The following is a 24,203-nucleotide window of genomic DNA, read 5'->3' on the forward strand; positions in this document are numbered from 1 at the left end:
CTGAGCATTTTAAAGTAGTTGTTCACACATTTATTAAGACAAATACAAGTTGTGTTGATTGATGTGGAAGACTTTGATTTATTGGACCTGCATATAGTGGCACACATTTCTTTTCACGTTCATTTTACTCCTCATCACTTTATAATCTATATCACATCCATAATATTATATGTCGAATCACACAGATAGCATTTCTACCGACTGTTGGATAGGTGGTGGTGCTGTAGAAGTGGTACAGCATGTTAAGGCCTTGAGAATAAAGTTTATAGATTTGTAGGGTCTCTTCTTTGTGTGTCTGCATAAATAGTTTTACTGAAATAGTGGTGATGATTTAAAATGTTAATTGTTGTCGAATGTAGTGTTTTTTGTTTAGTTTTTTTCTTTAATGGAAAGAAAGTCAAAATTAAAAAACGGGTACATTTTTGTAATTCTTTCCATTTGTTCCATAAAGTTTGACTCCCGGCACACTTTAAATGATTTGATATAGTACAGCGTTGGAAGAGGAAGGTGTTTGTTGACTTGAGGGTAGAATTTTCTCGTTTGGCTTCCTCAGCTGTCCCTTTATGCTGAAATGGCTTTCCCAGTGGCTTAAAGGGAAGGCTGGTAAAAGCTTATGTGATAGATCATAAAAGTAAAAACATGGGTTTAGCCACAAAGTGGCAGTTTTTTCTTTATGTAACCACCTCTACCCCCTCCTTGTGGATTACTGAATGTTCTTCCTGTGGTCGCTGCATGTGATTGCATAGTGATGTAGGATGTGTTTATATCAATGTTTCAGTGCTTTACCAGAGCACTGGATCAAGTGCATCTCATCAACAAAACTGCTCAGGAATCTTGAGGCGGGGTTGGGCATCTTCTTGTAGGATTGAAGAGGAGAGGATGTTACTCATTCACTCCACCACTCTTCCAGCCAGTGAGGCATTCCACCTCCACCACTTAAATGAAAAATCCCTTTTCTTATTTCCCTAGGTTTGTCGAACAGTTCTGTGCTTTTATAATAGTATTTTATCTGCCACCTTAGATCTTAGATCTCCATCTCCAGGATAGTTGAGAAGGACGCAAGAAGTCAGAATATCTCACAGCTTTTTGTTTTTAATCAGGAATAATTAGATAATCATTTTTGAAATATGAATTACCAAGTACTCTCCACTGTGAACGTTGATTTTAAATGCCGTTTTCTGTTTTCTTATGGTCCAGTCAGTCATAGTTGTGGCTGTATGTGTTTAAACCTTTGATCAGTACTAACAGATCCCTTGCACTCAATTTTAGATATTCTGCTAGAAATCTGTTTACAGTGTATGTGATAGTCTCACTGCTTATGTTATTTTGTGACCCAGATCTCAGCAAGTAAATTGGTGAGCAAAAAAATAAAAAATAAAAATAACAGGTTGACGACTGAAAAGACAAAAATAAGACTCAAGCTGTTAAAAAAGTATGTGGTGGTAGTTGTTATTCCTGCTCTCTCTTGCAATCATAGGTTGGTCGTTGTAATTGACCGTGTTTCTGCACATTTTTTGTCCTTTGGATAATCCCATTTTGGCACAGTTCCTCATCCCAGGCATTCTGTTTCAGCATTGTTGCCAGCACATCCCAACTAACAAATGGGAATCTTCAAAGTCTGTGACCTAAATATTTGTGAATATGAGTAGATGCATAATTTTACTCTGCAAGCTGCAGGGATATTTAGAAATAATTGTAGAAGAGCTTGATTTGTTGGTCAGTACATGAAAATATACTCACAAACCATAAAGGTTGACAGCTGCAAGCAGGACTTGCTTAGCTCAGCGCTCCAGTTCTCATACTGCTGCTCAGTTTTTGAAAGTGTCAGGAATATTACCTCTCCGGGAGTGTAATGGCAATCTGGCGGTCTTGTGATTTAGTCGCTGAGAATAACCACATCCTTGGGTTAACAGCTGCAACGTACCTAAATAAATACAGAACTTTTATTTTATCTATTCATTCAACAGCTTAGCTTTTCATTTTCCTCCTACTTTTCTGATTCCCCCCTCTGTACCATCATATTGTATCATTTTAGCAGCTTTATAAATTAATCCTCAGCAGTGGGTTTGTGTTCCACGGGGATTAGTTGTATTGCAGAGCTGCTCCATTTCTGATAGGGAAGAATTCCTAAACCAGGCTGCCATAATGAACTTATCCAAGTTTAATTATGTATCTTTGTATTGCTTTTCCTTTGTTTTTCTCAAAATAAATCTCTGTGAGTACCCCCGTCTCTGGACAAAAAATAGATTTTTGTGTGTTTTCTGTTTAGGTGGCCAACCTGGCGTGCTCCATTTCCAACAATGAGGAGGGAGTGAAGCTGGTCCGCATGGCAGCATCTCAACTGGAAAGCCTCTGCCCCCAGGTACTTCCACCTTCTAGCTCACTGAGTGCACACATCTTTGAAAGCTTGCAACACTGTCTTTTAACACTAGGACTGGGAGTTAAACGTATTAACAAAAATAAATAAAAAAATAAATTACGATCCTATTTATATGCAGTTGTGTAACCATTCAGACAAAACGAGATACATTTTTTTTGTTTTTACTGCACCTTAATTGTGTTTTATCACATTAAAATTAAAGTCAGATTAATCATAAATCAGTATTTTGAGTTTTGAGGTCATTCTGACTGCTATTAAATTTAATTTCTTGTGATTGTGGACTTGTGAGCAGAGGTGTTTTGGAGTAAATTGGACATAAAATTGTCGTCCTTCTTGTCACAATGTATTAATTTGACAATAATGAAACGAAATGTAGAAGATAGTCGGACGCAGCATACCACAATTAGAGATTGTATTGGAGATTTGTGGCCGTTTTTCTCACCTGCAAACACACATTTTTTTTTTGTTAGATTATATAACCATGCCATGCAATTCCAGGCTTGTGCAGCTACTTTGCTCATCTTTTGTTGGTTAAAAAAAAAAAAAAAAAAGAGTAAAATGCTATCTGAATATCTCTTTGTAAGACAATTGGATTCATATAAGTGTAAAAAAAGACAAGCCAGGGAACTCACACTTTGTTAAACTGTGAAACAATTTAGATAAAATCACCCTCTCTTCACATCACACCCGTGTGGAATCTATGAACACTATTGGGTCGGTAGTTGCCCCTCCCCCGCCTCCTACCTTACACGAACCGTGAACAAAATCCTGCAGTGCAGTTCCACATTTAAAAGTGCTCATGCCGTGTTCAAAATCTACACCCTAAAGTACCTCCTGTTTCGTGGTCCGTGTGTCCAGTGTTGATGTTTTCACACACGCCTCGCATTGATAACTGCCAGTCCCTCATCTGTACTTCTGAGCCATGCCAGCTCTCTTCACTAAGCTGCAACTGCTCCTTTTAATCTGATCTAATGACTCCCATTCATCCTGAGCTTTGATATCCACAGATGTTTCTTTCCCCCCAAAACAAGCTGCTCCTAGTTTTATTCCATTCAGTCTTTCAAAACACCCCGTGTCTGTAATCACTCCCAGGAATGAATTTGCTTCCTGATGCAATCCTATCATTGAGGTGGGGGCTTTGTGCAATCAACCTATGCTAATGTTGTGGCTGAGGGCTATGCTGTAATTGAGCTTTAATGGTTGTAATTGGGTGATTACAGGTGATTAATGCAGCGTTGGCCCTTGCTGCCAAGCCCAACAGTAAGGTGGCCCAGGACAATATGGATTTATTCAAGGATCAGTGGGAGAAGCAGGTCCGCGTCCTCACTGATGCTGTTGATGACATAACATCAATTGATGACTTCCTTTGTGTGTCTGGTAAGTGGTATTAATTTGAATGTCACGACTATGCCATAGCGAAATAAAAGTCCCATAGGGTTATGTTTCAAAATGTTTATAAAGACGGACAGTATATGTCAGTTGTTTGTCAGTATTAGGATTGCTTGGTTTGTCAGAAGAGGTAAACAGCAGTAAAAGATCTGTGCTATCAGTCTCTTCTGAGGAGACTCAGATATGTACCAAGGCTGATTAGGCTCTACAGAGGAAAGCTCAGAAGCGTCAGCAGAAGGACATGTGAGATTGACATCCTGTCACGTGTGTTAAAGCACACAAATGGTTTGTCAGGCATTCCCTTAAAGACTTCTCATTAAGCATTAAGCAGAGTGACTTCTCTCACCTCCAGCTAAGGACGGGCTATAATTTACCCAGTGGACATTTGCATTTTACAGGAGCCCCATTATCAGGCAGTCTGAGAAGTACTGTATGCTTAGTCGTGAATGTAAAAGGGCCGTTGGGAAGCTCAAATAAAGACAAAAAAGGCTGTGAATTTCCTCACTACGTGTTTTCTTGTAAAATATATAAACATGTCCCATTTGGGATGCTTTTTCTCTAATGAGAAGTATACACTGCTATCACATTGTTTTTTACTTTGTCTCCAGAGAACCACATCTTGGAGGACGTGAATAAGTGTGTCATCGCTCTGCAAGAAAAAGATGTTGATGGCTTGGATCGCACCGCTGGGGCTATTCGAGGTCGCGCTGCCAGAGTTGTTCATGTGGTCACCTCTGAGATGGACAATTACGAACCTGGAGTCTACACAGAGAAGGTCTTGGAGGCCACTAAGCTGCTCACTAACACAGGTACCATACAAACTAAATGCAATGGGCCGAAGAATAGTTAGGTTAAATGCTGTCATCAGTCTGCCTTTACACCTAAATAGGTAATTATATCGTCCCTGCCCATGTTCAAAAAGCACCTCAAAACATTTCTTTTCACAAAGTCCTTTGACCCCTAACCCCCCCCCCCCCCCCCCCCCTTCCCATTGTTAAGCGAGCTTGGGTACTATGAAAGGCGCTATATAAGTCCAAGCTATTATTATTATTATTATTATATAACTACATATTCAGTATTCAGAAAATTACAGCTATTAGAGCTTGGACTCGCTGACATTACTAGTCTGCACAGAAACTGTTCAGTTTTCACACACGAGCTATATCATGGAAGTTGTTTTCTCCACTTAATGTGGCATTTCATTAGCGAGGCAATATGAGTGCACTGTGTTAGCTTCCATTACTATCAAGCTAACAAGATGGCAGAAGGACTTACAGAATGTCAGAGTTGGAAATGGCTTGGCCCTCTCGAGGGTGGTCCGATTAGCAATCGAGAAATGGAAGCTGTAGTTCAAGCAGGATTTCAGCCAAGGCTGAAACGTGGCAAGGGCTGGAGACACAGACTGTCCTGATCATTACGTTCTTATGTCCTTTTTTTACAATAAAGTAATGGGATGCAAGAGAAATCGGCGTATTAAAATAATTTTGATTTCACCAGTCTGTCATTTTGTAAGTTTGACTTTATTTCTGACTCAAAGAGAAAAAAATCTACATCAGCACTGAATTGCAAGATGTTGCGTGCTGTTTGCATGCGAGTAAAACACAATATCTAAAAGTCTGTTGCATTCATAAAGTTCATTAGCAGTACACTTGAATGTGACAGCAATGCAATGTTACTGCTCTTTTGGCAATTTAAATGTAATTAAGCTGAATGAACCATTTGTAGTATGTTGAGGAAAGTAATCACTGTGTCAGATAAAATATCCGCATGACCAGATTTTTAAATCTTTTTAATGTCATTTTCGCACAGAACCCCCTCAGGTTGTAAACAGTCTGTAAGCACAAAACCAAATCCTCTTCTTTTTTTTCTATTTTTTTTATATTGATCCTGCTGCTCCCTTTCCCCACACTTACATCCTGATGTTCATGCTGCTATCATAAAGTAGCAGCTAAATCCTAAATACTGAATTCGAAATGATATTAATGCAGATGCGCTTGAGAGCCCTCGAGAGCTGTTTTCAAATTGTCAATGGGGCAAAATACGCGGCCGGTGGGGCAGCTTTGCGAAGGCTTCTATTGGAAAACTGTTATGCCAAATCAGGGATCAGTTCCCTTTGGCTTTTCGTTCCATATTTTTCATGCAGCCACTATGTAAAGGCATGGTGCAAAATTATCTGTGAAAGTTTAATGCACTCACTAGCCTGACACTCAATTTTAGCCTCGTAGCACGCCATTTGGGCAGTTTTCAACTGATGTAGAGAAAAATAAATACCTCTGCACAGTTATACTCCCACAACCAGAAAGACAAATTCAACTTGACGGAGATCAGATTATGTGTAGCTGTTACTCTTTTATCGTCATATAAAGCCCAACCAAACGACTTGATTGGCTTGGTGGATATTTCAAACAGAACAATTACTCCCTTATTAGTATCTTGGAGAAGATTATTGATAATAATCGCACTAATTTCCTCAGTAGACTGACTGTTGATGGGTAATGTCAAGTAGTTTTTGATAACCTGCAGTCTCAAGAGGAATATCAGAGATTTTAAATAGAAAGTAGGGCCGAGGTGAAATGCTGCGGTGAATTCTCACCTCGGTGCTAATGCTTTCCATATTCCCCTCATTGGTTCTGTTTTGGTTGCGTGTAGGAGGTGGAGGCTAGACAGTGGGTTTATGCAACGTTCACTGTAGTTCTGTCCTTTTCAAATATTGATGAGGTGAATCACTGTTTACACTGTGCTTTCTTTAGTTGTGTTTCTCACCTCCCTGGATGTTTGGTTTAATACTCACTGGTGTTTTTTTTTTTTCTTTTTCCTTTCTTCCTCCCCCCATCCTTCGCCTTTCCTACCTTTAGTCATGCCGCGGTTCACCGAGCAAGTGGAGTCTGCCGTGGAGGCCTTGAGCTCAAACCCCTCGCAACCTGTGGATGAAAATGAGTTCATTGATGCGTCCCGTCTGGTATATGATGGCATTCGTGACATTCGCAAGGCTGTCCTTATGATCAGAGTAAGTTGCACTGATTATATTTTTTCTTTCTTGCACTTCTGCAGTGTAAGGCTTAAATTTTCACCCTGCCAGGAGCTCGAGAACAATATTTACTGTCTTTCCTATTCTGTCTTAAATCTGGGCAGCGGTAGTTCCAGACTGTCGGGAGTAAATGATGGTGCTTCCCTTCAGGATTGCTTTTTTTTTTTTTTTAATGTGTACATAAAGTACATAAAGATTCGCCTTTAATCAAAAGAAAAAGCTGCATACCTGTTAAAAACACTCAAATATTAATTTGCTATTAATACAAAACGTTCAAACAGACGTCCTGTTATCCACAACACCGTGCGAGTCTTTGGTTCTTTTAGTAGAATATTTAGCCAGTGGTCTCTGCAGCAGATGCTATTTTTAATGGTATGTGAGAAAGCGTATACGTATGGTCCGACAAGCCAGTGATTATCTTGTCTCAGGCAAGAGTCGACCTAATTGACCAGACTTGCAATCTAGTGTAACAACAGCCTTAGTTGTTGTGGGTTAATGGCTTTTGCTTGAGTAGAACCATAACTGAGACAGATGGTAGTAGGGTTCCATTGAAGCGTTACTTAACTGAATGACAATGAGCTGACAACAAAACCCATTGGAGCTATAAAAGAGTGAAACGGATAGCTCTTAAGACTCAATAGTATAACTAGTTTAAGTGCTTGGAACTGCCATGTTTGATATCTCATATAGGAAGTAACCTTATGGATTTCTTTAAGCCACTTCTCTTGAACCTAATTATGTATTTACTATAATGTGCTTGTTTGTTGTATTTTGCCATCCTCAATTATTCATTCCTAACACTTTATACTTTTAAATGGGAATTATTAGTTCTGACAGCACATTTTCGGTTGACAATGGTGCAAAACTGTTCCTGTCTTTCATTAATTATACTGCTCAGCCATAGACAAAAAACAAATTAAATATGGACCATTGTGCAGTATTTGCATTAAAAATCAGCGACTGATTGGAGATCTTGGAGGTTTTAATTAGCATTCTTTTGCTAGACTGCAAGCCTGAGAACTACATTTAATTTCCATCTGCCCCAGCTCTCCTCTTGTTATCCAGATTGATTGAGCTGTTCACACAGGGCCTATGGGGTTGCCTGAACACTACCTGGTGGATGAGTCGGTGTGTATCGGTGTGCATGTGTGTTAAAACTGACAGAGGATTTATGAAAAGACTTTCCTTACTTATCATTTATCCACTGGATTCATTCTGCCATCAAATGCCAAATGGAGAGAATGATGAGACTCGGCTCAAACGTAATCTGTTATCTAAGAGAAAAAAAAAACATCCAGTTCCCATGGGTTTGTCAGGATTTCTTAATCAGGTGTGAGAGGTAATCATCCCAGGTTTTGTGGTGATTATTAAGCAGGAATTGGCTTAGCTTTTCAGCCTTGCAGTTATATTTCCTGAAGTGCCTACACAGCCGTCTCTTAAGTTACTTTTAATTGCTGTTGTTGGCAATGAGATTACAACTGTATCACGAGTATTCATTTTCATTTTACTGCCTGAGCTGTCTTTTAAAAGCACAATTTATATATGAAACAAGACGTGCTCAGCTCTGATTCCCAGAAAAAAAAAAATGAAATACTGCAAAGGAGCCAAGTTGAGGTGGCTATGAGACAATTTGTCTAGAGGGCATGTTCACATACATGCCCAAGCACACCCTCTAGCTATCTGTAAACCCTCACGTGCATGTGCGACACAGTGGCCTAGTCTTAAATCAAAACAGACAAGTGTGTGGTTTGGGTTCGTGAGACACGTCTTTAACCTCCTTAAGTGCTGTACTGATAGTCTGTGTTGGACATCCCTTGGATATTTGACAGATGAACAGAGCCCTCTCCCCACCTGCGGCGACATCAGAGTATATGCCTCCCGGACACGAAACTGTCTCAAAGTCAAGGGGGCTGCTGACAGTTGGATACAGGGGGCAGCTGTCGTTACCTTAGGATTTGTGCGGTGCTTCACAGCCCAAGGTGATTTTGCTGGCTCTGCCCCAGAAGAAGGGGGAAAGAAAAAAAAATAATAAACTGCCCGCAGAAGCCTTGACCAGAATGTCACAAAAAGAATAATAGTGAGGTATTTTACTGTTCAACTGGACAATCCATATTTACAACAACCGAAAAAACCACTATAAGGCTGTGCCTGTTTTCTACCTTTGTCTTGTAATTTCACCTCTCTCCCTGTCTCCTCTTAATTATTACACTTCAGATACCATCTGCTCATATGTCCCTCATAGAGGTGAAACAGGTGAAATGGAATATATCAGCTTTCAGACACACAGTTTCTGGAGATGCTCTCCATTATTAAATTAAATATTGATTAATATACTTTACCACAGCATGAAAAATGGTATTAAAATTTAATTTAGTGTGAGAGCAGCCGATACAATTGGATGTTTTTTTTTTCCATTAACCTGCAGACTACAGTTGTCACTTCTCTACAGTAGTTTCCCATTGGGTGCCCACCGTGAGCTGTCATTTCTGAGGCTCCCACATTCACAGGTTATCTGTTTCACAGGCCACAGCAGGTGATAGCTGCCCCACTGAACAGCATTGTCTGGGTTGAAAGAGATGCCTATGAGTCACTGCAGCTTTGTATCTGAAACCATACACATATTCCCCAGAGAACAAGAGCATCTCTACATTCCATAAAGCACTGTAAGGTTGTTCGGAGACCTTTAGCTATTTTTAGATGTGAGGCTCCAAATCCATTACAGAACGGAGGTATTGAGACAGCTGGATAAGCACAAGTAGGGGCACAGGCATGATAATGCACCTGTATCTGTCCGCATCATCTTCCCTATGTCTATATCGCTAACAAATACGTTTTCCTGTCTGTCAGTTATTGTATTTTGCCTTTAGCACGACCTGTTGAGATTGAAGTACGTTTGGATATTAACGTTTGTGGAAAACATTGTTGCTCATTGTTTAGTATTCAGGGTACGGGATGAGGTAAAGGATCAGAGATGAAGTAGCAAAATACCAGAAGAACACAATTTATACCTCGCCCGCCTCTCTACAGATAGCAGCGACAGATGGGACTCTGAAGTGTTTGGCTCCCAATATGTTTCGTACTAGTTCGTTCCTTCATTTTCGCTGTCAAAATGCACAGGCAGCACATTACACTTGATTTACAAATTCATTTGGAGTTTACAGTTTCTGCATCAAGCTATGGGGAAGCAGACATTTATCTGATGCTGCCCTGGCTGGCAGCAGAAAGGCATTTCTCATAGATAGTAAGCAGGTTTGTTATTTAATAGTGCTCACAATGCTGTAGTATGCCAATATTATTTTATATTCTCCATTTACTTGCAAGCAGCTTTTTCTTACCTTACTCTGCCTTATCTACTTATCTACTACTTCTCTTGTTACTTTTCCCCCCTTCTCTGGGCTTTTTGATTTGTCTCTCCTCCTTTGCCACTTTCTCATTCTCCATTGTCCCATTACAGACTCCAGAGGAATTGGACGACTCTGACTTCGAGACTGAAGACTTCGATATTCGCAGCAGGACCAGCGTGCAGACCGAGGATGACCAGCTTATTGCCGGTCAAAGCGCACGTGTAAGTCGTACATTACATCTGATAGTATTTGCACACATTCCTGAGTCTCACCTCCTGCCTCTAAAAATCTTCACCTGTCAAATGGCAGTAATACTACGTTGTGAGAAATGGGAAAATGTCAAAGGGTAAACACATATACATACTGAAAGTAAACGCATTTATTTTCCACACTGGAAATTGCCTACACCAGTGCCCTTGAAACAGAAGTGGGCTTCAAGATGGTTAAGTATTGACTTACACGTTCATCTTCTGAATTGAATATTGCAATTCAGCGTGAGTAAATTTATGCGACGTATTAGACAGTGCATTAGGAAAAAAAATGATCACAAGCCTAATACTTGGAAATGTTTCTTAGAATACAATATAGTATAAAGAGCAATTGCTACTAAATGTTGAATAGTAGACAATAGCTCATGTGTCCTAAGTATTTGAGGGGAAAAAAAAGTCTTTACTCATGGAGCTCTTTTTTATTTTTTATTTTAAGATATCTTGTCCTTCTCTGAACCAGTGAATTTGTGTTACTGCTTGATATGTGTAATGTCCTGGAAGGACTCTCAGGAGATAATAGGTCTGCTTTGTCTTGCCCTGTTATTAGAGGAGGTTAAATAAAGTGTGAATCCGAGCTCGTCTTGGATAGCTGCTCTGAGTGTCATTGAAAAAGTGTCCTTTTGTCTTGAGTCATTATGCTATACAATAGTCAACTACAGAGACCAGTGTTGCCATTGTGTCTGTGGATGTAGTGCAGACCACTTTAGTCCATCTTAAGCTCAAACCTAATGGTAACTTTAGAGGCTACCTGCATTAATAATTGAAAGAATTTTGAGTAATAACTTAATCTCAAAAATCCCTCATGGCAGAGGGTTCCATCAGTACACTTCCAAGCAATTTGTTTTGATCACAATAGATTATCTGACTGTTTTCTGAGGTGGGGTTTTTCATCTTTCCACTGCCTAAACAGCTTTATTCAAGCTTAGGTGACTCCAGAGACAAAGTCCTATTTACCGGTAATGGAATGAACACTCTTGTGATGATATTCGATTTCCTGCTCTTAAGTGTCTGCCTACTTTGGCCAGACAAGCTCATTCACTAAATGTCTGATTGCTGGTTTGGAAACTACCCTTTAACCATCCAGCCAAAGAGGATGTGTAAAAACGGTGTTAAACACATTTGCACATGGTATCAAGTACTCTTAAACAAATGCCCTTATATTGATCCTCAGCGACTACAGGCACTAAGTTGAGTGAATGTCTATTTTTCAATTTCACAAATTACTCGGTTGCACTGAAGGCTTTTGTATTAAAGTAAGTGACTCATTAACATATCCATCGTAAAGCAATTATATTAATTTATACAGAAAACGTTGCAACTCATGCAGTTATCATTCAGCCTTATGAATTTCTCCAATTTGGTGACTCAAACTTAACACTAAATAAGTTACAGTCCTAATGGTTATATAAGTATTTGCAGAAAGATGGACCATAATACCACAGTACCTTCTGTTGAGTTCTCAACTCCACAACAACAGCAGCTCGTTGATAAGAAAATTTGTGTGCAGTGCCTCAACAACAGTATGTTGAGGTCTTGTTTGCTCACCCTCCATGCTTTCCATAATTCCTCCTTCAGGCTATCATGGCCCAGTTGCCCCAGGAGCAGAAGGCGAAGATTGCAGAACAGGTGGCCAGCTTCCAGGAAGAGAAGAGTAAGCTGGATGCGGAGGTCTCCAAGTGGGATGACAGCGGCAATGACATCATTGTGCTGGCCAAACAGATGTGCATGATCATGATGGAGATGACGGACTTCACCAGGTAAATGTGGACAAACAGCTTGGCTCACATCCAGAGCTATGCTTTCCTTTCCTATATATTTTTGGCATCACAAAGCCATTGCATAAATACACCGAAGTGTTGCTGCACATTTTAAATAATCTCTTTGATCTATGATTAATGTCAGAGTTTGGCTGTGTGTTGTGTTGTCTTTGTGTCTTTGTAGCACCGTCTTCATTCACAGATCTGCTATACGTACTGCATGCCATCTTAACTTTTCCTCACATTAATATTCCCATACTTGTGCTCTTAGAGCAAAATGCCTCCAAGACAGAATGCATGTTTAAGTTAACGCTGCGTCATATACAATCGCCAAATAAGCCTACATTTGTTTCCCAACATCCCTATCTGCACAAAACTACACACCCAGTTTAGCGCTATTGTTCATGCATCAGTGCTCTTCATTTTCCTTAAGCAGCACTGTAGGTAGGATTTTCTTCTTGGATTATTTTTCCATCCTCCCCTAATTTCAATATGCACAACCATAAGCAGTGCATCAAATCTCTCTCTCCCTCTCTCCCTCCTGGTACATAAATTGCCGTGCGGGAAATGAAAAGTCTTAAATGGACAGTCTTTCTCAGCAGAGCTACTACAGGGTAGCTACACTCTTCCCCCGTTGTGGGATTGTTGGGACAGTACAGATGGTAAATAGTTGAAACAAACAAACAAAAAAATCTCAGGCATCATGGTTTGCCAATGAAAGTATGAAACATCATTGCAGTGAATATTGGCTCCAAATATGCTTTTACTGAAAAACTGTGATTTTGCCTGAAAGGTCATTACAGGCTGGGGGTATTTGCTCAACCTACAAACTGGGTTCATGCATTTCTGCAGGAAGGCTGTGTTTGGCAACTCTTGCTACTAGAGAGAAAGGATTTTAATAACATTACATTTATAACATTACAATGGACAAACACATGGATGGCACCAGTGTTGGAACCAAAAAAAAAAGAAGTACGATGAACATAACCTTTGGATTATAGACAAACTGAGTGAACTTGCCCATAAGGCAGTACACTGGATTCATGAATCATCTGAAATTATTTTCTGTGTATGATGATGTGTGTGCTTGCATGTGTTTACATCATATTGGAATTAGACTGGGTGTGGTTAATCATTCATTTCAGACTAGGATTGGGCAGTGTTTCTGTCTGCATGTCACCTACTAGCTCACATGGTGTGACAGCATTTTTGTGTTGGTGTATGAAAGGGGACATTTTGTCTGGCTGCCTGTATTTGCGCCTGACTGTATTTGTATGACTGTGCCTTCTGAAATTTTCTAGTGAATTACTCAGAGGACATTTTGTGCTCAACTCTGAGTCACATCCTTAATGACGACTAAATGCCGTCTTTCTATCTTCATCTCCTGAATGGGTCAAAGATCCCGTCTCCTCGGCCAAAGAAGTAAAATACTGGAAAGCTCTATCAGAGTTTGAAATACTAATGCAATGCAGAGAGCTGTGTGAGGTTACACAGATCCCAGTCTTTTATTTGCTTTCTATTCATCCCAAGACTAATGAAAAAAATAATTGCTTCCTTTTATATTACATCCAACGTAGATGCACATAAAACTGAAATGCAAATGATACTGCCTCCATTTTAGACCATCTTTCATGTTTCTTTATTGGGTGACATCAGATGTGTATATATCTTTTAAGAGTTTATTGATTGTGGTGACATCTTTATATTACCATAAAAACTGCTTCTCTCAAATTTTTACAACACAATGCAGACCCAAGGAATTCAAATGGGGAAAACAAAACAAACAATCACTGTAATAAAGAAAACAACAAAACTACATTTACTGCAAACCATTTTCTCCTTGTACATAATTACAGGTCTGCCATCACTAGCTCAGTGTCATTTTACATCAAGTAAATGTTTTCATTTCAAAATAATCTTTGCCAGATGTTTCCCTTCAGAAACAACTAATCTGAACAGGCAGGAAAAGGCCAGCAAACAAAGACTGAATATGAGCACAACTGTGATTACATTTTTACCAATTACTGCACAAGTCCTCAACACCTGATGAGTACTGAGACGACAGTAGGAAACTGTCAAGTTATAAAAATGTAATCAGATGCAGCTTTTCACCTCTTGTAGCATACGCAAAATTAAATTATTTTTTTCTCATTTGTCAGTTTCCCTTAAGGCAGTGTTTACAGGTTACACTATTCTACAAGTACTACTTCTTGTATTACTCACATGGGTAGTACAAGAAGACTTGTCTTATGTGGCATTCTCAAAGTTTGGATTACACCTGTGTGTGTCTGTGTGTGTGTGTGCATGTGTGGGGAACATACATGGACATTTGTCAGGCAGAATATATATCTTCCCATTATGCCTTCACTCTCGCATGCGTTGGTGGCACGTGGAAGGTCAGAAGCTGGCTAATTCAGCTCGGGCCCAAATTATTGCCCTCCCAACCTTGAGCTGGCACGCAGCCCTGCCAAGGTTAATGCTGTAAGAGGTAATTGATCCGAACCTCTCTCCTGACAAAGCTGCCGAGAGTGAGAGAGTGCCTTGTTGATTCCTGCATCGCTTATGGCTCTAAGGCAGCTCTCATGAATAAGGCATGTGTGGCTTGGGAACATGCGACATATTTGGGAGCCACCTGTCACAATTCGATGCTGTGGAGCGCTTGGCTAACATACATCTGGAGGTCTACAGCTGTCACTGGCACCAAAGTCCTCAGCCTCTTCTCCGTGTTTAAATCCCCCGGAAAAAAAAGTCTTATGAGGGTTACTTCTTGTCAAGAGTTCTCTTGTCTTATCTCTGTGGCCTCTAATTTGCCCAGTTGTTACTTGGGCACGGAGGCAGAGCTGGAAATGGTTCCTTATCTCTTCAGCCTACAGCAAGGGATATTTTTAGGAAGGACGTGACTGGTTAGGTATAAATCAGTGCATGCCGTAGTTATTCATTGTGATGTGATGGTTTTTTTATTTGGATAAACTGCAGCATTATACTATCAACACTCTTTTTGCATGCATTATGCCCCCCACCCACGAGCCATCACAATGCCTCTGGCTCTATCTCCAGGGGTTGACTTGTCCCCAGAGAGCTTCCAGTATGTGCTCTGATGCATGGCCTTTTCCACTAGGACTCCGGCTTGCTTTACATCAGAGCAGCAGAGAAAAAGCAGGAGAGGGGAGGGGTTGGAGATGGGAGGGGAGTGGAGGGAAGAGGAAGCAAGAGAACAGAACACAAAATTCCATCTGTTCTGGGTTGGATGGCTCATTTTTTTAGCCTGGAGAGACCAGCTTTGAATCCAATTTGTGCCTCTTGCCAACTGTGTCTCGGAGTCCCTAGAGGGGACAGAAAATGGCAACTGCTGACAAGCTTTACAGTGGGTCAGGTCAGCCCTGGTCTGACCTGTGCTGGGCCGGCACCGTTTGGCTGAAGAAGGGTCAAAGATGGATGTGTAATGTTGGAGCACAGACCAAAGCGTCTTAATTGAATTGGACTCATAATTTCTCGGGTTTCAATTCTCATCCTTTGTCCCAAAACAGGACAAAATGGTCATACAAATGAAAAGCCGGTGTGTGTGTGTGCAGCTATTTTTAGAAGCATCCAATTTTTCTCTGCTAACAGCCGTTAAACCCGTCCAGCTTACATCTTAGCGTTCTAACAAACCCTTCAAAGCTGCTTGAATCAAATGGCCCAAACAGATTGGACTGAGAATATGTGTTGTGATTGAAAGCACATGTTGACTGCTATATTTTGATGGCCTCTCGAATCAGAGTTTCCCTATAATGTCTTAAGCATTGAAGTGCTGCAGTGCTTGACGTTTCAAGTATATTACTATTATGTGTTTGTTGGTATATGATTTGTCATCATAAAAAACCAGGAAAGTGATTTTAACACCCTGTTCTACTAGAGCAGGGATGGCGGTGGTGCCACAAAAGAGCGTGGTGGTACTTTTTGGTCCAATTCTTCAAAGGCAGACTTGAGTGAAGTCTGCCCCTCTCATGTTCTCATCTCCAGCTAAACAATATGTTGCCTCAGTGTGCTGGGGTTTTGCGTGTGTGAGAATTGCAGCAGCAGCATATCCATTAATTTCTGTGTTGTTTATCTGAATTGCTCCCGTGGTTTGCAGTTCTCTCTTGCCTCTGACCGTAAACAGTCGCTGCATGACTGGGACGCTGCTCTTGCATTTTGAATGAGTGTGCACCAGATCAAAAACAGTCACTGATCTTTCCACATTTTCTGCACAGGGGCAAAGGGCCGCTGAAGAATACGTCTGATGTCATCAGCGCAGCCAAGAAAATTGCCGAGGCGGGATCAAGAATGGACAAGCTGGGCCGCACCATCGCTGACAATGTAAGTCATAATGAACCTCCATCCCCAGGGCTTTGATGCAGGCTACACCTTTGTGCTACCGACCACAATGTATAATTAGCGTCGTAGCGTGGCACCGCATTGACACCGTTGATGTCGGATAAATTAGAAACAAGGCCCTTAACGCCAAGCACAAATGAGAGAAAATTTATTTGGTTTTGTAGTGTAGAGGAATCCGTCACCAATGTCATGTCTACTGCAAATGCACAGAGGGACTACATAACCACAAATCATTTCTTTTGTAACTCTGCACTGCTATCAAATTCATTTTACTTCCCTACTGCAAGTTTCCAGAATGTGTCCAGCCAAGTATGTGAGGTACAAATGTACATCACTAACGCTTCCTGGCAGCTTAAGGTTACTTATCTGTAAATTGTGCAGGTCATCATTGAGATGATCACTCATTTTCCTTAGACAAGTTAGCTGTCTACTAAGTCATGAATTCTCTGACTAGTTTTCACAAGTTCACACCATGGCGTTGGCGATCTCGCAGGTTTTTCCATTACTCAAATGCTAATTAATTCGCTGCTGCTCACACCCAAAATCCTGATTGCATCTTGATACCCATTGTATTTGTTATTAAATGTTGTCCTTAATGGCACTGTGTGTGAGCAGATTTAAAAACAACAACAAGGGGGGGCATTTAAGCCTTATCTACAAAACTATAGCAAAGTACATTTATCTTTTTAATTTTCTTTGTTCCCCCTTGCCCATTTAGGAGAAAAGTCCAAAAGCAGCCTTTAGAGGTTAGCTGCTATGGTTTGTGTTATCCATGAGACAACCCCTACCAGTCTTCACTAACAGATAAAGAATCAAACGCTTTCATTCTTCCAGTCCCCAACCTGATTTTCTTATCTATCCGCATCTATTGCGCCACCCCAGAGACCTATGGCCTTTGACATAAGGAAACACGCATTCAATTACCCATAGACTTATTTTTCTCTTAAATACTTGCACTGTACCACTCCTCTGGGAGACATTGTACATGATTTATCCTCCAACTTATTCATATGCTACCTCTTGGGCAGAGGCTTATTGCCTGTGTGTCTGCACTATGTATACATTTAGTTGTTAAATCATAGAAGACTTTACTTGGGATGTTTGCAGCAAGACATGGTTGTCTCCTCTTTGTTGACATGTACGAGCTATGGACTTCTTCCACTTGTATCTAAGAACACACAGTCACCCATTAAGGCGACTACCAGTACCAGTGTTACCCTGGTATTGTTGACAATGGATAACATGTTGGCAAAACATGCTAAAAACATAAATCTTGTTTAATTAATAAGTTTATTCAGATTGTAATATCTTGGTATTATCAAAGCTATGTCACTTACAACAATATTTTTATTTATGTTTTAACAGTTAAGACATGGCTTCTTTCACGTGTACAAATTCTGGAAGAACCAAGCCAGTGCATATTGACTCTACACATTATATAAAGGATTCTTTCCCTTTCCCTTTCCCTTTCATTCGCTGCACAAGCAGGGGTTTCAGTTATTTCATCATATACTGGAAACATCTGCATTTAGAGTTCTCTCCCCCATAGTCTGATATAATGAGCTGCTGGCCTCCTGGAGCCCTCACGTCTCATATTTTATTTAAGGTGCCCTCAGATCCTTAATATTACAGACCCACGCCTGTCACAGAGTAACCGCCTTACCTGTACTGACCTAATTGCATTTGAATCATCTGAATAGGTAACAAGCCGCTCTAGAAAGTGACTTTTATATGCTTCACTGCTGCTTTTGAAGATGCTTATTCACTTTAATGAAAACGCTGTTATCCCCCAAAGAAAACAGATGGGCAGCTGTGCAGGTGTGTGAGCGTGCATATCTGTGTGTGCATTGCGTTGGAGCGCGTCTGTTTACTGGCACGTCTCTCTGCGGGCACATATGTACTGATGTGTTAGATTCAGGTGACTATTGTACACTTCTATCCTCAACTATTTGTAGGTTCTCATTTCTGTCTTTTTTTTGTCATACACACAAACCATTATCTGGTTTGTGTGTATGTACACACTATTAGAGGATTTTGGGGTATGAAGCACTCAAAGTATGAATAAATGAAGAGCTTTGGCTGTTGAAATGCAAGTCTTTGCCAAGAGTGAGGACCCCTTCAGCCTCTGAACCCATCCAGCTGTCCCTCTTAGCCTTTCTGTCTCAGCAAAGACCAAAACACTAGCCCGACCAGGCGACGCTCACCCACAACACATCAGCCAGCCCTCCCAGGGATGGACGTGGGGTAGAGAGGAGGAAAACGATGGAGTGATAGAGTGTGAAGAGAGGTACATTCCTCCTGAGAGATGAATCCATTATGAGTCTCTCGCCTTTTAATTAGCAGCATAATTGCCAGGTGGCAGTTTTTTAAAATTTATTTACGCAGACTGTTTATATTTAGGACCGTATCTCTAACAAAGCAGGAGATGCTACAGGCTCACATGCAGCAAAGGCATGGTACGTTGGGATGTTCTACATACTCCACAGCAGTAGTTAAGTGAATCACTACCAGGGTACACGCATACTGACAGAGTCAGAGGAGCAAAGGCAATGCTGGGACTGCTCATTAACCTAGGCATATTAATCACTTGCGCTCTGTGCTTCTGGCCTGCAGGGCCTATGAGGGTTTGCTCCTCATATAAAACACATTGGCAGATGGTCCCAGACTGATAGCACAGCATCTCACCCCACATTTTCTTTTACAGGACTGTGTCACCGTGTGTTTCAGTGGGTGAATATTATGTTTTACAGAAACGTGCAGGTGGACATGGTCTAGTTTAGGGTTTCTGAAAAACAGCTAAATATGTGTAATAGAGCCTTATTAAAATTTAAAGAAATGAGTGTAGTGCAGAGATAAGCTGCAGGATTTAGGTCATTGCCGTACAAAGGTCTGCACTGCAGTTTATTAAGAATTTATGACCCTCCTCTGCAGGGCACCTTATGAGAATTCCATCTGAGTGAGCTGGTAAACAAATAATGCTATGTAATTGAGATTTATAATGCAAATGTGTTAGCCACTGTGTAGCCCATAAATTCCTGCCGCTTTACTCCTCACCACATAAACACTTGCATGTATACATGCGAACACATGCACATAAAATAAGGCTTGCATATTTAGAGAATGGGCATACGCTTGCTGTGTGTGTGTGTGTGTGTTTGTTGTGCAAGCTTTATTCTCATGATGTATACTGACATACATAGTGTACTTTTCCAATTTGCATTCAATCAGTAGAGATTTATGGTGATCCATGGGCTCTGTTGCTGGTCACAGTCTAATCCCGACTCTGGCCCTAGACGCTTTACAGCAGACAGGGTTGTAAATTACCTACTGCAGCGGAGAAGTAAAATCACCCAGAGAGCCCACAAATTCTCAGCTCAGCAGTTCAAGGGTCAGCCCTCAGCAAACTGCAGTTCAGGCCAACCAAGCAAAGCCAACCTCTGCTAGTTGAGTTTCATCAACTCCCAGTCGATTGTTTTGAAACGGATTTATTCATGGCAATTGATCTTTATCATGTTTTTTTGTTAACCCTGAATGCCCAATGAGGAGAGCATGGCCTTGATCACCACAGAACAAAACCGCTTAGCACCATATTAAGAGGGTCGTATGAATTTGTTAGTTCCTTACCTGTGTACAGAGGCTTTATACTTCAGCAAAGGAATGTACAACCATGTTGTGGTCTGACTAAGCTCTGTGTAATTATTGAAGTTTTTTTTTTTAAAAAGGTAGGAAACGACTAAATGCCAGAGTTAAAAGTATAAATGCTTTTACATGTCTCTCTTTTTAGTTGCCAGTTTTGCTTACAAGCATGACCGTAAAACATCAGACTGACAGGTGCAGCAAGAACATAAAAAATAGATGAGGGCAATTTAATTGGTCCCTGTGGTTACCTGTAAAGTTTTTTTTTATTTATTTATTTTTTTGGCTAGCTCCCAGCTTGCTTGTCTCCTGTCATACTGAGCCTCATGCCGCTTCAATGTCACGTTAACGTTCCCAAAGTGCCACTGTGATTGAAAAGGCCCTATCCTAATATGGAGGATGTTTTTAGCGTGTGTGTGTGCGTGCGTCGGTTATCGCGTCTAGTCCATAAACTCCGATGAGAAACTTGAGGACAGTGGGATTGTGGCAGCAAGTGACTGGAAAAAAAACAAACGTATTAGAAAGACGTCTTGGGTTAACTCTCCCATGGCGCTTTCCCAACAGGTTGCTGGCAGTGACACATTAGAATGCAGCCCTCTCAGTAAATATTGGAAATTGGCATTTCCTCTGGGTGATGCGTCCAGAAAGGTCAGGGCTGGGGGAGAAGCAGCACAGTGGCTCTGCTTTCTGTCTCTGGTCCATAATGGAATTCAGTGGAACTGCATGGCATTTGCAATGATGGGACCTGACCACCCTGATCATCATTTATATCAGGGATTGTTACTCAATATTCTGCACTGTCATCCTTATTGCCTCATGTCCTTTTCTTTTGGTGAGCTGTGGATTGCTTAGGGAAAAACAGATTCTGCTTTTGTTTGCACTGCTGCTCTGAACGTCCTCTAGAGCAACAGCTTAAATGCTAAAGAATGCAAAGTAAAGGAAGACCTACCCACAGTGAGACATTCATAATATACTAAGTCATGTCAGGCTTTGGTACTTAAGAGATTCATTTAGCGAATCAGAATAAAGACCTTCTACTTTGACTGAGCTTCACTTTTTGTTTCACCTTTCTCTTTCTGAAAAGGCAAGCAGTAATGGGGCAAAAACAACTACACAAGAGTCATTGACATTTCTCCCTGTACTGCTGGCTCCTCTTGAAAGATGGCGACACGCCTTTTCTATTAGTTTTCCTTGAAAAGACCTCCAGTTGCGTGATGAAGCCTCTAGCGCATCTCTTCCTGCTTTGCCATATCTCAATACTAGCTGACCAAGCAAGGTTAACTGCCCCAGTCCGTAACTGGCCACACAGCACGTAGAAAGAACAAGAGGCGATACGAGCAGGCTTCAGGGACATTTTACAGCGGCACTCAGAAAATAGGAAAAAATTCACTGATGTGCTCGAAGAGTTGAAGTCCCTGAGTCATTTTCACACAAGAGCAGATTTTGCACAGCCTGCATATTCAAGATCATATAAGTTTGACAAGTACTGTACACCAGAATTATACGTCCTCTCTCTGTTGTATGAACCTAAATATAAACACAGTTCAAATATTTCGAGGTGAAATGTGAGTTACTGATGCGTTCGCTTTCTGGAAATGTTAAGGTAGCAGATCGACTATGAAGACCACCCGTGCTAATCACTCGCACGGCTTCTATTTGCATTACCGAAATAATCCAAGGTGTTCTTGTCTCTTGTCTGTGCAACTTATGTATTCACATGTCACAGTCAGAGCAGCCTTGCTGAGTTTCCTGAGTGCTGAGTGAAGCCAGCAGCTGAGCTGAGTATGAGCACAAGTGATGCTTTCACAGTGCCCTGCTCTCAGCCGTCTGAATACTTCCCCAAGCCTTCATTAGCATGGCTGCTGCATTCAGCCTCATCCCAGGTCTTTGCTATTGCATGTGTGCATCTGTGCACGCACACACACACACACACACACTCTCTCACTCTCTCTCTCTCTCTCTCTCTGACTTCAACGCCCCTCCCAACTACAGTTGAATCCTCTTGTCTGCGTTCTCTTCCCCCAGTTGGATCTCTCCCCCCTTATTTACTCCTCCATGCTGTTCCCCCTCTGGCTCGCTCTTCATCCTTGTCTTTTTCTCTGGTTCTTTCCTCTTCTTTTAACCTTCCTCCTTCCCACATTTTCTCCGGTCTAACAGCCATGTATTAGTCTTTTCCTATATGATGATGATGATGACAATCCCCTCCAGCTCCCTTTCCCCTCATCTCCTCTTGCATACCTTTCTTTAATAGAATGTCATCTCTTACGTCTCAGTCTCTTACGTCTGAGCCCTTCCCTCCATTAATCAACAGTGCATGGTAGTGGCATAGAAGACTTATTAAAATTATATATATATACCCATATCTAAAGCTATAATTGTGATGGGTTTAGTTGTATTTTCGTGACCTTTAATTTGGGTTTATTTATGGAGACTGGATGTTTGGTGAAAGGATGTGTTGGTTACATTTGATGTGGCTTTTTTCTGCTCCAGTGTCCCATCACTCTGATGCCCGCCGTGTTTGAATGGGCACAGTTGTGCTGGCCGTGGTGGTGTGTAAATGCATGTCTGCATGCATGGCTGTATGTCTGGAAGTGAGTGCACCATATTCAGTGGAGCACTCTGTACTCCCACTAAGGATACTGATGCGCTCAGCAGGATTAGACGCATCGTAACTCCTAGTCTGTTTGAAGTGTCCAAAAATCATGATCTCAGTGATGTTTCCTGTCCTTTACATAGAGAGAAAAAAAAAAAGAAAAAGAGGGACTTGGTCACTTTCTGTGAGGTTAGCAGGCTTAACTAGCGGGAAAGGCCATTACTGATAAGTGGAAAATACCACGATTTCCCCACTTTGTTTCATTGGCTCACTTATAGCCAGACAAGATGCCTCTTCATTTTATCACGTTAAAGGCTCTCTCCCACTTCTACAGTTCTACAGCACTGACCTCACTGGCACCATCCTGCAGAGATGCCATCAATTAAAAGATTGGCTGCTATTACCTCCCTTTCACCTTTTCCCTGCACTCAGAATTAACAGCTGCCCAAGGACTCCTCCTTCAGACCGCCAAGCACTTGCAAATACTGGTGATTTAATTACTATTTTATCTTGGCATGCTCCGTCACATGCTCAGCCTTTTGTTTTAACAGGTATCGTTAGTTTTGTAGGCGGCGTTACCGCCCTCTGATTACCTGAAACGATAGTCAGTCTGCTAATCACTGCTGACAGCGTTTGTGACTTGGGTCACTCCGATGATCTGTTGCAAAGTGTCAGAGCCTCATCCAAGTGTTTACATCCTTCACTTGATGAGCAGCTAAGAAGAGTACTGTGGCCTAATTACTATGCTGGCAGGGGGCTTGTTTAGCAAACCAGGGAAAGGATTGGAAATGGTGTTCCAAGGTAGAGCCCAAGTCTAATTATGATGAGATGAAATAATTCAAAGAGATTGCCAATGCTAAATGAGATGCGTTTGTGGAGCTCTTCACATACTGCCACTTTCAAGTGGATTTTATGATAATTTATTGGGTTTCTTGAAGTTGATGGAATTTTTATAGCTCCCGTGTGTATTGTGTTTTGTGTTTCTAGCTCACTTTTAACAGTATCGTTATGCCTTGCTGTTAGGGGACTAAAAATAAGAGGCTCTTTCAATTTGGTGCTGAACCTGTGGTCTGAAAATAGTTTTAGTTCGTCAGTTGCATGCTCTCGCTATTAACTGAAGTCTGTTTGAGTGGCGTTTTTTTTTTTTTTTTTTTTTTAGCCCTGAGGAGTTTATTTGTACCTCGACACCAAAGGCCAATGCTTTAAGTAGTTGGAATGGAGGATTTTCAAACGGTTTGACCTAAGAACACATTACTGACGTTAGTTATTGATGAACAGCGCTTCTGTTGACAATTTAAATTAATTAGTTTTTGTTTCCAAAAATACTTCACATATTATTATCATCATCATCATCGCCAGCTGATTGACAGCATCATTTGTTTGCTGTTCAAATTTGCATCCTGTGTGACTTGATCATGCTTAACCTTGTGAAGATGAGTTATCAATCTACC

At 41.0% G+C, this 24,203-nt stretch overlaps 1 protein-coding gene across 1 annotated transcript in view; it reads left to right on the forward strand.

Moving 5' to 3' along the window:
* ctnna1 (catenin (cadherin-associated protein), alpha 1) overlaps positions 1-24,203 on the forward strand; it is a 68,929-nt gene that overhangs the window by 41,473 nt on the left and 3,253 nt on the right. Inside the window, exons 10-16 of the mRNA XM_084549644.1 lie at positions 2,270-2,362; positions 3,601-3,757; positions 4,378-4,578; positions 6,625-6,776; positions 10,252-10,362; positions 11,986-12,167; positions 16,400-16,505. Coding sequence (XP_084405770.1) covers positions 2,270-2,362; positions 3,601-3,757; positions 4,378-4,578; positions 6,625-6,776; positions 10,252-10,362; positions 11,986-12,167; positions 16,400-16,505 — 1,002 coding nt within the window. The remainder of the gene's footprint in view (positions 1-2,269; positions 2,363-3,600; positions 3,758-4,377; positions 4,579-6,624; positions 6,777-10,251; positions 10,363-11,985; positions 12,168-16,399; positions 16,506-24,203) is intronic.

This window comes from Chelon labrosus, assembly GCF_963514085.1.
Source record: "Chelon labrosus genome assembly, chromosome: 8".
NCBI lineage: Eukaryota > Metazoa > Chordata > Actinopteri > Mugiliformes > Mugilidae > Chelon > Chelon labrosus.